Raw genomic sequence first — 16,065 nt, 5'->3', positions numbered from 1 at the left:
CTGGGAGGCCTGGCTCACTGAGAGGTAGACAGAGAAAGAAGACACGGGGACAAGCGGACAAAGAAAGAAGACAGAAGAACAAGAAGAGGCAAGAGAAATGTTGCTGCGGAGTAAGAAAGCAGGGACACAGAAGCAACCGGCGGAGAGGGTAGGGAGACAACAAGAGAGAGAGAGCGTGAATTAAAGTGTGAGTGAACATGAGTGAGTGTGAGTGAAAGTGTAAGAGACATGAGAAAGTGAATAAGGAAGAGAGATTTCCGAATGTAAAAAGCAGGATATTAAATTAGTTATCCAAAAACGCATGTACCCAAAATGTAATAAAAAATAGTCTGCAGTCTGTAAGTTATATATACACGCATAATTATATATTTATATAAATATTTTTTTAAAAAAGGTTCCCCCAGTGTAAGGACCACAAAAGAGAGCAGTAGTAGGGCACTGGGCCAGGACGGCCAGACACTGGCAACTAAACCTTTAGGTACAGGAGAAAAAATGTCGGCTGCAGTCCCTGTAATACACTTTAGTAATTGCAGCTTCTCCTACCTACCCTACAAAAGTACATTTTCTGCACTAAAATAAAGTAATAATTAACTTGCAGTATGGTAGGTGAACGATGATCATTAATCTCAGCATCTCATGCAGTGGACTGGAATGCCGTCCAAGCCACAGTGCAGGCCCGCCCCATGTAGATCTGCGCCCTAGGCCTACCTTACCTATAGGTAGCACCGGCCCTACATGCACAATCTACTAAAACACAGAGAAAAGGAAACGTTTTACAACTTCCTACATGGATTTTGAGGCGTTCTTCACCGAGGGTGCTTTGGAAACAAAGGAGACTTTGCATAAGATGCTCTGACTATATTTGGGATGGGGCTGATGTGATGTCAGAGCTGAATATAAATCTAAAATATTTTAAAACAGAAGATAAAAAATAGCAATCCTGTGTGGATTTCAGTGCTGGATTCATATACGGTATTAAATCAGATAATTCATCCTTAATAAAACCCCGGATAGTTGTATCTACTCCAAATAAAACACAGCATCCTAAACAATTAGTTCTTAAATGTCAATGGTTTTGCTAGAATATGTTTTTCTTAGATTTTGATAGATTTATTAATCTCTTTTGTTGTAGATGGGTAAAATGGCTGTATTTAGGTTTAATACCAGGTCAACAAATTCTACTAGGTTTAGAAACGGGGAAAAAGTATGAGCCGTATACTGATTTCCATTTCATCAGCCTTTTTGTGCTGACATCTGTCTTGTGTTGGACAGTACTCAGGATTACCAGGACAAATATCTAATCTCCGTTTTTCTTTTAGATCACTCTCCGGGAGAATAGTTGGAGGAGTGTGGTGGTTTTTTACCTTAATCATAATCTCTTCCTACACTGCAAACTTGGCTGCCTTCCTTACAGTGGAGAGGATGGTGTCTCCAATAGAGAGTGCAGAGGATCTCGCCAAACAAACAGAAATTGCTTACGGGACATTGGATTCAGGATCTACCAAAGAATTCTTTCGGGTAAATTGCCTTCTTCTTTTCTGCCTTCCTTAAGTAAGGGAGCTAAATGTCCCCTACCAGAAACTCTACTCCCTTGTGATCATACCTGGGAACTCTCCAGGTTTGACACAGAGTTTCTGAGTGAAGTGCTTCTTTCCCAGTCCTCCGGGTCATTGTCCCCTCTCGTCTGGCAGGGCAGTGGCGGTTGACTAGGTTGCTCCCGAGCCACATCCCCCCCCTACTCTCCACTTACTTAGGCATTTCTGTAGCTAGCCCCCACTACATACAGCTATCTCTGCCCCATGCTAGCCTTGCTTCCTTGTGAAGCCACTTTTCGAGAAGAGGGAGAGCTCTGGTTACTCTTGGGGCAGGTGAAATGTCCTTTACATAAAGTGTAACTCGGCAGTAGGACCTAGAGAAGCTTGTAAGATCTATTTTGTAGGTTTTCTCTACTTTAGACATTAAAATTACTTAAAACGTATCTCTGTTGTTAACCTTGAGGCTTGGTTATCTCGGGTAATATATTTTAATTCAAGTCCTTCTTTCTGTGGATTTCTTCGATGTCTTTTTGAAGTTTATATCTTACCTGTTACTGTAAATAATATTGAATAGTGCCGCAATTGGTATTGTAGTCTACCAGAGACGTGAAGATGCCCATTAAATATTTGTTTTATAATGATGCAAAATTGTCTAAAGTCTAACTTCAACGAGAATGAGGTAGAACATGTAATTTATATTATCCATAACTCTGATGCAAATAGAATCAGAACAAATAAAGGTAAAATAAGGTCAATACTGCTACTCATAGTGGATTTCTAAAATGCCCTGCAGCCATGCAGCGGCTGCTGCAGAAGGCAATAGCGTGACCAGACGTCGTACTGAGAAGAACAATGATCATGTTAAAAGTGCCTGATGCAAATATTCTGACACATGTCAATGCTTTATTCAAAGAAGACAGAGCTTTTGTACATCAGTTGTTACATTTTGTACAAGTTGCTGCTAATAAATTATTACTTAACAATAATAACTAATTACATATATGATAAAACTGGTCAGATTACCTTCCTCAATTATTTAAAGTGTATTTACTAATCTGTGCATTTGGTGGTCCACCACAGAAGCCCTGGCAGAGGTTCCGGCAGAGGACGATCCAGTTCCCCTGCAGCGCTGCGGGGGATCTGGATCCTAACCCTGCTGCTTACCTCATTTGTTGAGGTGATTTAAATGAAAGTCCCTGCAGAGGGGGGATGCTCAGATGTACCGTACCATAAATATACTCACATAGCAAATCTCCAAGGTCAGTAGTCTACCACCCTTATCACTTTAATTAACCTTACTAAAACAAAGAGTAATCCTACTTCCCTACTGCCACCTTTATCTGGCATAGGTATGGTGACAAGATCCATCCTATGTACCTTATTGTCTAATTAGTCATATAATGTATAGGCCAGCCGTCATATCCTACTTCCTTATGTGCCCAGGGTCCCACCAATCATTCTATTAACTGATTGTCTGTAGGCTTTAATGAATTAACATTAGCTTTCTCTTTTACACACAGCGGTCAAAAATAGCCGTCTACGAAAAAATGTGGTCATACATGAAATCAGCGGAGCCATCCGTGTTTACTAAAACAACTGATGATGGTGTCGCCCGTGTACGGAAATCCAAAGGAAAATTTGCCTTCTTGCTGGAATCCACGATGAATGAATACATTGAGCAGAGGAAACCTTGCGATACGATGAAAGTCGGAGGAAACCTGGACTCCAAAGGCTATGGCGTGGCAACTCCAAAAGGCTCAGCATTAAGGTGGGTGGAATAATATAACAATATGTGTGTTGTTATAGTATTCCACCTTCCCTGATGTGTTATGGTTTTTTTTTACTTTCTTGTGGATGTTTGAGGTAACACAGTTTACACTTTTGACATGACAGGAGGGTAAAATATGGTTCTTTTACGTCAATTCACATTTATTTATTTATTTGTTTGTTTCTCTTCTTTGTGTGTTGTCCTTTCAGAATGTGCGTGGAATTTTAATTTTGCAGTCCAATGGCTTTTTTCAATCTAAATTGTAAAAGCCAAGATTAAGTGCCATATGTGTTGAATGTTAATTGCATGATGTGGTGTGTCTGTTTTTTTCTTCTTTCCAAAAGATGGTTTGTTATCTGCATCCCAGCCCTATCAGTTATGACAGGTGCCCCCCACCCCAAATGATACAAGTCACCTTATATTTAACCAGGTTTATTTGCTGTCAATATTTTTTTAGCTTTCTTCGTCATGAAAATCTAGACAATTTGTCCTCTTGTGCTCCTTTCTTATACATTATAGCATCAATAAGTAGAGATGTGCGATTTTTTTTTGCTGAATTTCAAAAAATTCATATTTGCTGGAATGCTATATATAGTTTTCAGTTGGATAAAACAACATAAAACTTATCAAACTTACCATCCAGTGCAAATAGTAATGCTGGAATTTTTGCAATACTTTACTGCTATTGCAGATACCTAGGGTGAACTCATGTTTACATGAATGCATTCTTGAACCATAGTTTTTTTTTTTTTAATGTTTGATAAAAACAAAGGCTTTTCCCTAAAAGCACACTCAAACACATTCGCACAACTCTATGCTTAAGTCTCCTGTACATTTTCTTACGAGTTATGTTTTATCGTTTCAAGAAATGCTGTTAACCTGGCAGTATTAAAACTGAATGAGCAAGGACTCTTGGACAAATTGAAAAACAAATGGTGGTACGACAAAGGAGAATGCGGCAGCGGGGGAGGTGACTCCAAGGTCAGCCTCAATGTCACCACAATCGGGTACCATAGTCAAGAGTAATCGGCAAGACTGTTATTTCAGTAACCAACATAAAGTCCAGATGTTAACAAACTAAGTAACGGAGCAATATGTTCATTCTTTATACAGTAGCCGTTGAAGTTAAATAAATGATCGCTTGGTCTTTATCTCTGGATGCCTTTTCCACTCAGAAAGTAAGGTATCAAGAGTTACAATTTGCTTACTGTAAAAGGCTACTGTTGCTCTTATTTGTAGGCTGAAGATAATGCATTGTGACACTGGAGAAAATGCTATTATTGTGAGGGTTATTGAGGAAAAGCATCCTTTTGAAATCCGTCACCTGTGGATTTAAGTAAAGAAGCAAAATACCTTGACGTTAAGTTGGCAAGAATATTTATATTCATCCCTCTTGAAACAATAGCTTTTATTGGGTACATGTTCTTTAACACAGAGTTCCTCTTATTTCCAACTACATATCCTACCCTAACTTCCTTAGTTAGTGCCTCATATTGTAACTGATTCCATTAATATATTTTATTCTTTAATTCTAAAATGTAAACAGTAAGCACATTCTGTACCCATTGATGATGCTCCAAAGAGTCAAATCATTTGATATTTTATCACTGGGCTATAAAGACATCTGGTTGGTAAATTTGTTTAGTATTAGGACAAGGATTGACAAGGGTACTCCAAAACAAACTCAATTAATCAATCTAAATAATAAACAAATCACCAATAAAAAAAATATTTTCAGTATTTGTCTGAACATCATAAAATTAGAAAATAGATTGTAGGCTTGTGGGGCTTTTTATGCTTCTCATTCCGTACCAGTATTTTTCATGGATTATCATCATTGTTAATTTTGTATTCTCCTGTCAAAGCTGAGTGGGGTTCGGAGCGCAGCGCAGAGAGACACCGGGTGCAAGGGAGTGAAGTAAAGGGCAATCCAACACACAAAGTCCAGTATATAGCCAAGGGTCAAAAGTCCGTGTAATCAAATTAGAAGGTTCGCAGTACAACAAGGGTAATCCAAAAACAAAGTCCAGAAATCTAGCCGAGGGTCAAAAAGTCCGTATAATCCAATCAGAAGGTTCGCAGTACAACAAGGGTAATCCAAAAACAAAGTCCAGAAATCCAGCCGAGGGTCAAAAGTCCGTATAATCCAAATAGAGAAGAAACAGCTACAGGGTATAGGAATCCGGTAGGAAACTTGAACAACCAAGTATTGAAGGTACAGGGTTGCAGGTTTAAATAGCCTAATTGTTACTCCTCCTCAAACCCCTCCTCTCTCTGTGGCTGTCAATTAGTCCCTAACCCCTCCCCTCTGCGGTTAGACCGCAGGACACGCCTCTCCTGGCTGTCAGTGAGGCTTGGGACCGCAGGACACGCCCCCCTGGCTGCCAGCAGCGGTCTGGGACCGCAGGATCCGCCCCCCCGCCATACCGATGGTCCCGGCGTCTGCCGCGTGCGGCTGCCGCCGCAACGGAGACCGGGGACGCGGCCCGCGGCACGGAGATGCCGTGCCGTGCGGCCGAGGACGTGGTTGCTCGGCGGGGACTCCGCCGGGTGAGGACCTCCGCCGCCGACGGGTTGGGACCCGACGGGAACGTGGCCGAGGACGCGGGCGCCCGGCGGTGTCGCCGCCGGGCGAGGACCCCCGCCGACGACCGGTAGGGTCCTGACATCTCCCTTCACTGTAATAGCACAAAGTAATGTGTTGACATTCTATTAATGACATTTAATAAACTAATAATAGTACATCAGATGCTCTAAATGTAGTTTCTTAACTACAATATACACTAAAAAAAATCCTTCATTGCTTATGTAAGAACATATAGTATAAAAAGAATTCAAAGTGAGTCCGGTAGTCCGGAATCCATAATGTGCAGTATAAAAACCAGAATGGAGGTAAATGTCTCACGCGGTAATCATAGACGTTGGCCTACAGCCTTCACCATATTTTGAAAACTATAACAGACCAATCAGAAAGCCTCTCCACCCAAGTGAAATACATCCAATAACCACACACATTCCATGAAATCCAATTAAAATGTGATAATTGGATACTGAACCAATAGTAAATGACAACAAAATAAATGTACTAAATTAAGATATGAGACCAGAGAAGTTTTGCTGGAGTAGTGTTCCCAATGTAAATCATATGGAAATGTAATTTATAGAATTGATTGAATAAATAAGATTAAGATTAATAAATTAACTCATCAAATCATTATACCAATCATTTAAATATAATTTAAGTTATACATATTACATATCCAATCATCAGCATCAAATCAATTGAACAATTTAAATATAAATAATTAATGCTAAATTATCCACTAGTAATCTACAATGCAATTCATTTCCCATTGACGATTAATACGCAGTGGGGCCCTAGTGCCCATTTGAAATATCCAGAAGACCTCTTTTATGTTTAAGACCACCTCTTATCCCAAGTTTACAATGCTCTATTCTTGTAAGTGGAAATAAACCAGGTATTACCACATACAAGTTTAAAAAAGGTCTATTGACTGGAGGTTTGATGTCATTACAGTTTATAGCATAAATATATTCTTTTTTTCTTTCTTGTGGAAGTTGACTAGTACACCCTACATATTTTATCCGACATTGTTTACAAGTAATTAAATAAACAATGTTTTTTCTTATCGCAATTGATATCGTCCCGAATGATTTGTAGAAAAAAGAATTGTTTTAGTTGTACAAACAAATTTATAGCAACTACACCTATCGGAACCACAGGGATATATTCCAATTGTACATCACTAATCACACCCTTCTTGTGTATCAATAATATAGCACTGCATGTGATATAAAGAACATGCTGTACATGCTATTAAATTCATCTCACATAGAGCCTCTAAATGTAACTAGGCTTCTGTAAGAACGCGGGGCTGTAGTTTTTTTTTTTTTGGAGTATCTCATCCTTAATGCAATAAATGTAGTAATTATGTTTTTTTAGAGAAAAATATTATGGTGGAAAACATTTTTAAGGCATATGTGTCCCACTTGGCTCATTTTGATCCTTTAAGTGGCCCCTAAGAACAATATAGTAGTATGGTAATATTGTTTTACAATATTTATTAACAGAAGCAAGGAAATCTCGTAAGATCCTTATTGGTTTGTGAAAATATGTAGATGTTTTCCGCCAAGTCAGCTTTAATAAAGTAATTAATCAAATGTTGCTTTTTGGGGGCATTTTCTCAAGTGGACTGTTAAAATATAGAACATTATTAATTAAAAATCTCAATTATCTACTAGCAGTGCAATCGGATACGAGTGCTTCTTCTGAACCTTCCTCACCTCTCAATTATACTAGCGGATAATGTTTTAATTGCATTGCATATAAGAGAGTAAAAGTCACAATAGTTGAAATAAATGTTAATAGCTTCAGTTTTGTGATAATTTGAAAACGCGTTATCCGTTAAGTAAGTGTTATAGACAGAATAAACGCAAGCCCATAGTTCACCTTTCTCAGTGGAACAGGTACTACAGATCTTTCATGTAACTCTAGAACAGCTCCTGCAAGATATTATTAAATAAGCCAGGCATTCTGAACCTGGCGAAACATATCGTTATTCTTTTAACAGTGTGTGCCGATTACTCAAAGCGATATAGGCAGGACCTGGTAATATTGTGTCACTGATAGTGTTAAAACTAAGGTGATATACAGGTTACCTGCAGTTCAAGCTCTTTGTGTCCAGGATCCCTGCTTTATCGCTTTGTATAGTTTGAAAGTAGTATTAAGCTTGAATAACATAAAATAACATAATATAATGTTATTTATGTTATTTCCCACGTGAAGAACTCCTGTAAACCTTGCAGTATTGAAACTCAGTGAACAAGGCATCTTAGACAAGCTGAAAAACAAATGGTGGTACGATAAGGGTGAATGTGGAGCCAAGGACTCCGGAAGTAAGGTCAGTCGCAGAAGGTCTTTTGAATTGATTAGAAGTCCCATTTTACTCACTTTCATGCACACAATTATTATTTTTTTTAGTTAAACTGTATTTCCCAACACAGAATGGTATAAATGTCGTAGAATGACACACCACATTTAAGACATGACTTGCAGTTCCTAAGAACTAAAGTATAATAAACCATAATTCATGTAACCTTCATACTGTGTTGATGTTCAAAACAATGCAGGCCTTTCCAAACAACCCTACATTACACATCGTTCAAGCAAGGCAGGCTCACTAAAAAGTACATATTTTTACATTTTTTTACATATTAATAAATCTAATACATAGTCACACATTTTAATTATCAAAAAAAAATATTGATCTGTTTACCGAGATAAATTTAACATCTGCAGAGATGAATCACTTTCCACTGATTTACTTTTTTTTTTCCTCTATTTTTTTATGTTTTTTTATTAGATGGTTGGTTAGTTCACTTCATTCAACATTCATATTTCTCGTGCGTTTACTTACTTTACTGTTGTCTAATTTTGGAAGTGTTAAAAATAGCACACTATTAGAATTAAACACTGATTATTACATTTATTAACCTTAAACACAACCCATTGCATTCACTTGAAATGAAGGTGACATATTTTTTAACATATATTAATAAACCCAAAAGCTCCAAGCCAAATTTTTTAAATTTTTTTATAATTTTCAGATTAGTGGTAAGATTCAATTTAATTGTTGAAATAAGGTTTGGTTTAATCACTCTCAAGCATATATTACTAAAGATTAATTATAAGCAACAATTCACAGTTCTTTATAAAAACTGTGACTTTGTTTTAATTGTTTAAGCATTTACTATGACATACAAAAGCTTGGTGTTAGTGTAACTTGAATTTACTTTAGCAGCCAGATGACCTTGTATGTATTATTCATTTTAAAAGTATTACTTTTTAATATGTAATATTTTCAGCAATTAAAAGTAAGCATAGACTTTGTGCTGACCTAAAAAAATACCACTTGTTATGTATACTTATATATTCTTTACATTCATCACAAAGTGTATACATTTTACAAAATACATGTATTACGTTTTGTAGTACCTCCATGGAGTTAACTAATTTTATCTACTTTGATGTCACCATAGTAGTTAAATCTTTGAAGACACACATCTAGGATAAGCTCTTAAATGTCATGTGCAAAAAAATATAATTAAAAAAACCTATAAATTGTGAATCATAACTGTAGCTTAAGATATTGAGTGAGAATAAGGGATTCTTTTTAGCATAGCATTCCATTTGTGTTTGGAGGCGAGCTGATTTGGCATGAATTGTGCAAAAAAAAAAAAAGTATCCGGTGAAACTAACAGAGTTGTTCATTTCTCTTAGGACAAGACAAGCGCATTAAGTCTAAGTAATGTCGCAGGGGTGTTTTATATACTGGTTGGAGGTCTTGGATTAGCCATGATGGTGGCCTTGATAGAATTCTGCTACAAGTCACGGGCAGAATCCAAAAGAATGAAAATCACAAAGAATGCACAAAACTTTAAACCTCCACCAGCAACCAGCACCCAGAATTATGCTACATACAGAGAAGGCTACAACGTCTATGGAACAGAAAGTGTTAAAATTTAAGGGTACGGCTTAGGTCCAGTAAGAGATGGTGTTACTATGTTTTGCTTTGGGTTAACCTGTTTTGTTTTTACTTTTTCCATTGTAGCACCGTCTTCAGAGGACATGATGTATTGGTGGAAGAAAGCTTAAATGTTTCTGTTTTTACATCTTTAATTCACAATTAGTTATACAATTAGTAGTCATAAATGGTGAAAGATGCAGGACAATGCTGATGCTCAGGACACATGACAAATTAATATTGCTTCCAAATATGACGGCTCTCCATGTAATAGTGGACGGTTATCTGCCAAATGTATTTGATTTGAGCTACAATAAGATGAGTGTTTATGCGATTAGAACATTTGAATTGTCGATTTAAGGAACTGAGGCCTCTCTTCTCAAATTAAGTTTAAAATATGTTTAATCACTGGGGTGTGTGCATCAAATGAATTGTATAACCATGAGATGGCAATGAACTGCTTTTCTCCATGTTATTTAAATCACTGTATTGATATATTTTGCAGGTGTTTAACAGAAAGAATGAAGAGATAGGATGAACGTATGAGAACAAGGCTTCCTCTTAGATCCTGACCACCTGAGCCAGTTAAACCCTTTCTTTGGTGTCAGGGATGACACAAACTGCTGATGGTGCAGAACTTTTAGTAGAAAGAACTGATTTTTTTTGTTTCCTTCAGTGCCTTACGGACCATTCTGAGACTCCAAACAATGCAAATCATCACTGAAACGCTAATGCTTTGCTTGAAAACAAACATGTAAGCTGGCCACAAGTCAAGACCTTCGTGTACAAAAATGTACTCTCGTAAAGTACAAGTTCGATAAAAGCCATTGTTAATAGCACTCTACAGGGCCTTGTATGCTCTGTATGCACTTTAAAGGTGCATTCAGTCTTTCTTGTGGTTAGAAAACACATTTCTACTATAGGTAAACATATATTTGTATTACATTCAGTGTAGCCACTTTGCTATATGTTTGACTGAAAGCAGTCATACTGCCAGGGGGAAGAACATGCAGAGAAATCCATTAATGCCAATATAGGCACATAACGTTCAATGTGATAACGCAAAATAAAATAAATAAGTACGGGAATGCTGACATTTTAGCATGTTACTGGAGTGAATGCACTGGTAAGACGTTAGTACATTGTCACCCTTAGAGTTGTATTTGGGAGAGCACACTATTCGACACAGAATTAATATTACTGTTTCTGTTCTTCCTAACATTATAAGTGTGGTTTTACTTGTCCTCCAAAATCATCAGTAACATGAATGTAAAGCATAAGGGTAAAAATAGGTTTGATTATATACCGTATTTAGTAATTCACATTTTTATGTTTTAAATGCAAGCGATTCCCGCAAAGGACTTCAAATCTTCCTATAAAACAAATTTAAGTGAATTGGTTACTTCATGGGCAGGTGTGCTTTTGTGCTGAACACCGGCTTCTGTTCATCGGAACCTACGATTATACATTGAGAATCATGTCAAAAATAACCATTTGTGTGTTACAAACATTTGTATTGTATGTATTGATGTGAAGACACCACGTCTAGCATGTAATGTAGAATGCATCTAAAATGATGATTGGTGTTGCGTGGAAGTATATTGATTCTAACCAAACTCAAGTGAGTGTATAGTTCTTATGAAAAACCATGCAATCAGATCGTATTATAATATTTTTTGTAATATATATATATATACATTTTAACAAAATAGCACATTTTTGTATTGTGTGTATTTAATTATCCGTTTAAGTTGGAAAAAAAAAACAATGTATTTATGCCATGTATGGCTTATACCACCTTGATGTTTGTAGATCGCCCAGGTGCAGGTTAAGGCGTATTGAATACTTAAGCCGATTTATAACATCAAATGGTTGAAACTATAATTATACCATCTTTGATAGATATCAAATAATATACAATTTACCGTAGTATGAATGGTTGGATTTTACATACTGTTGCTCCAAAGATCTCTTTTATTTGGAAGTTTTGACACATAGCTACAAAAAGGGTGATAGATGTAAGAATTATCCACTGAATCTTTAAAAAGATTAGCAGCATATAAAATTATGTCTGTTCTTCTATTAATCATATATATATATATATATATATATATATATATATATACTATACAGTTCAACACTGATTAATTGTTGTTAATATACATTGTACTATTAACCCCTTAAGGACAACGGTTTGTTTAGGACAATGCATTGTGAGCCCGGGCTTTGTCGTGAAGGGGTTAAGCAGATACAATCCACTTGATACGTAGAATCAAAATTATTTCCGTGCATAAATTGATAAAAAATGCACAAGACGGAGACAAATACAATTTTATGGTCAGTCCTATTAGAAAACAATGAAGTCGAGTATTTGATGACTTAACATGTTTCTTTTTGTGTGTGTTAAAGTGCATACATATTATTAGGTTCGGACATCAAATTAAATTCCAGTATAGAAAAAAGCCTTTTATTAAAAAAAAAAAGATTTTAATGTAGAGTTCTTCAATTAGTAATTTTTAATCATACAATTTGATACATATGAACATTCTATTAGTGGCATGCAATAATAACTCGTTTAACTGAAAAGCCGTGTATGCTTTTATAGAGATTCATATATACTAATGTAAAGCCAACTCTCTTGACAAGTTTAAACTTGACAGTTCATCCTAAAGTTTCTCTGCTTTAATAAAACAAAATAAGTCAGAAATGATTATGATGGTTTTTTTTTTTTAACTGTAACATTCCAGGTGGTGTATTATGTTCAGGTTCCAAGCTCAAAGGCCATATCAGTCCATGATGGGATAACAGATACATATTGAGCCATGATTTTTCTACTGTGATATAAATGAACCATCCACATTAAACATTGAGCCTTGTTTATTAAGTTTGAGCTTTATAGTTTTGAGAAATTTGTAATCCTGTCATGAAAACAAATATAAATCAGGATGGAAGTCACTATTATTGTTCACTAATATAGAATACATATATATGTATATACACATTTATAAACAATATATATATATATATACTTTTTTACAGAGGCCACATTTTATGTTTTTGATGTACCATGACAAGCATACCCATTTTTAAGTTGTTGTTGCTAGGTATAGAGTATTTTCTAAAACAAAAATATTAACCAGCAAGCTGATTACAAGATTATGACATCTAACAATATATACTATACAGTTATAGGTAATGGTCAATCAGCAGGGAGATATTTTTGGAGCATTATGTCAAACCTGTTTGTGGAATCATATAATGGGAATTATTTGGTTAACCCTTAATAATCCTACTTCCAGATGATAGGACCTAGTTTTTGCTGTATACAATGTTTTATATTTCTATTTACGTAGCCCTCAGGCATTTCTCATATACAGTGCTATATTTGCCTTACCACCTTGTTAAGTATTATTTGTGCATACCCCTACGTATTCAGTCAAATACTTTGCTCTCACCTCCATCCCCTAAGCCTTGTAGCATTGATACCTCTACATTGTGGACCTCTCTGTGTTGTTTGTTCTGTATTCTTCCATCACTGCCTCCGCTTCACATTGCATTGTCCCTTGAGCCATGGATGGAAGATAAACATGACCCTTTGTTAAAACATACTTTGTGAGAATGATCATGATATGTGTCCAACTCAAAATGTACGTGACCTGCAAAGCACAGGCCCCCAAGCACCATCAGCATATAGAAAAACATGTTTTATCAGCTCCATTAAACACATGATACATTATAGCTGTCTTGTTATGAAAAATGCAGATATGTAATGTACTTTATTTCCAAAACAATATGACAACAGGCCTTCTGGTCTCAAACTGCCTCAGCTAGCAGCGTACTATAGAGAAAAGACTTGTGGAAATTATTGTCGGATGCTAGCTGAGAAATGGGACTTTCTAATAACGGAACTGTGATTTTTTTTTTTCCAAGGTCTAAATGCTATTAATATCCCAATATGGGAAACAAAAGCTGTGCAGAAAAAAATATTACAATGTTTTTTCTTAGATGTTATTTAACCCATTCTTAGATAATGGGGCCAAAATACCAGTATGTTATGGCAACATTTGTCAAAGAATAGGGTAAAACATGTAAGTTTGTTGAATGACATTAATTTTTAAGAGTGTGAGCTTCATGCAGAAGCAAGGGTGTTCAGTATTTTTTTTTAACAAAAATGCATGTAAAAATATTGATTGCTTACAATTTCCTGCTATAACTGCAAAAGGTCAGCAGTAGAATATTTCGCTTTTTTATTTGTAATTTCTTGTTTATTTTGTTTAGTTGGAATTCTTTTTTTTTTTTTTTTTTTTTTTTTAACTGCGGTTTGGTAAGCAGTAAAATTGCCAAGCAAATGTATGGCTGTAAAATAAATAACTGCATGTGTGGACAGATTACAAATCCTCATTTCAATGAGGCATGTATAAAGTTTTAATACATTTTGTAAATAAAAATGTAAAAAAAAATGTTTTTTCCGTGTTTATGTTTATTTGTTGCATTATGGGTGTTGGCGACAATGTATGAACATGAAGTATCAGATCATAAAGCCATTTGGCTTATCAACTCTACTCATTGCTTTCTACTTGTTTAGGACCACTACCTTAAGTGGTGCATAGTCATGTTTTATCTTTAGGATAAACATATTCCAATCATGTTTAAAGTGTTAATAAATAAGATTTGAAACTCTCACTATGTGGGCTTGATGAAGATCAGCACAGGATCATAATAATAAGGCCAAGTAGGTAATGTATTGGTGAAATTACTGTACCTATTAGGTTTTGGTCTTCATATAAAGCAATGTAGATGTCTTAGTAAAAAATAAATTGTTTGGTAGAACTATATGTATCTTTATATATAATCACAGCTATTTAGATTTATTAACTTCACAATTTGATCAGTATAAGACTTTAAGACGTTTAATTTCTAAATTAATTTAGAAATTAAACTAATTAATTAATTTTATGATAATAAACATGTCGGGAAACAAGACGTTTTTCTTCTTTGTGTTTTTCATATCGTCCTGATACATGTGGAATAAACTACTTTGCTGGCCTGCTGGTAATGGTTCTATTATTCTTGGGATTCGTGTGGGTTTTCTTCTGTCCTACTCCAGTATGGTCAAGCTATTGTTGTTTCTCTGCTCTTTTGAGGATTGTGAAATTGACTCCTACAGATAAGGCATCCACTGAATTATAGATTCTTGAAGAAGGGGGTAAAACCTTATCATTTGATATTTATGTGCTGTGTATTCTGCTATACTGTTCTTTTTAGCTGTAAAATTATTTTGTTTTCATGTTTTTATTATTATTGAGTAAAACTAAACTAAAAAGTACTGGATGCCTAGCTTTTTAAAGACCTGCAGTTCTGGGTGATCATTGCACTAGTTTTTAGTCCAGTCCAAAGTCTAACAGAGAATCTGAAATTTGGCTGTTAATGATACATCTGGGTACTTTGAATGTAAGTCATCCGTTACCACCTACCCTGGAATTAGGTACTGTTCAACTATTCATTGTTGGAACTGGCAAGTTCAATGAAAGAATGCTGAGACTCTTTGAAGGGAATCTCATTAGGCTCTTGCAGCTACAAGACTTGCTAATGAGTTCCTACAGACAGAGAACCGTTGCAATGAATGCAGATCTTGTAGACCTAGGGCACATTATGTTCACCTGTAATGTGGAACAGCGCTCAGTAGCACTAAATCAATGGGCCATCACAGTCCTATAATGGCCAATGGAAAAATGACATTGAAGTTCTTGCTTTTAAAATCCAAATCAATTCTACTTAGTAGAGCTGCTTTAAATACATCTACACAGAGATGGCTACAGAGTACTTTAGATAGCTGTCAAATAAGGCCGAAATAATATATTCACATTTGCAGACTTTCATGATTTTAACTGCTCAAAGTTGCCATCATAGTAATTTCCAATGTAATTTAATTATGATATAAAAGGCAGATAAATTACATATTTTAATTCAGTTTCCAAGTAACAAAAAAAATTTATGCTCACAGTTGGAGTACTTCATACCAGCTATAATATTACTGTATACATTATATATATATATATATATATATATATATATATATATATATATATATATACGCTTTATCAAATGACACAGAAAAAATACTGCTTACGGCTAATTCTAAAATGAAGAAAATATATGTTATAATATTGTTTCTAGATAACTGCCGTGGGCCGCCTAGGAGATAGAGATCTAGTAG

At 35.6% G+C, this 16,065-nt stretch overlaps 1 protein-coding gene across 3 annotated transcripts in view; it reads left to right on the top strand.

The window, feature by feature from the left end:
• GRIA3 (glutamate ionotropic receptor AMPA type subunit 3) overlaps positions 1–10,949 on the top strand; it is a 109,223-nt gene extending 98,274 nt beyond the window's left edge. The window contains exons 12-16 of one of the 3 annotated variants that reach the window (XR_008355311.1): positions 1,320–1,518; positions 3,056–3,303; positions 4,170–4,284; positions 8,111–8,225; positions 9,605–9,759. Coding sequence is in view for 2 of the 3 variants with exons in the window: in XM_053474235.1 (XP_053330210.1) it covers positions 1,320–1,518; positions 3,056–3,303; positions 8,111–8,225; positions 9,605–9,850 (808 nt within the window). In the remaining variant the exon portion in view is untranslated. Of the gene's footprint in view, positions 1–1,319; positions 1,519–3,055; positions 3,304–4,169; positions 4,285–8,110; positions 8,226–9,604; positions 9,853–10,353 lie in introns of those variants that run through there. The other 2 variants (XM_053474235.1, XM_053474236.1) reach the window with 2 other exon arrangements.
• Positions 10,950–16,065: the final 5,116 nt, after the last annotated feature.

Source organism: Spea bombifrons, chromosome 8 (assembly GCF_027358695.1).
Source record: "Spea bombifrons isolate aSpeBom1 chromosome 8, aSpeBom1.2.pri, whole genome shotgun sequence".
NCBI classification, from domain to species: domain Eukaryota; kingdom Metazoa; phylum Chordata; class Amphibia; order Anura; family Pelobatidae; genus Spea; species Spea bombifrons.
Note: the sequence above shows the minus strand (reverse complement) of the source record. Positions and strands in the feature narration are given on the sequence as shown.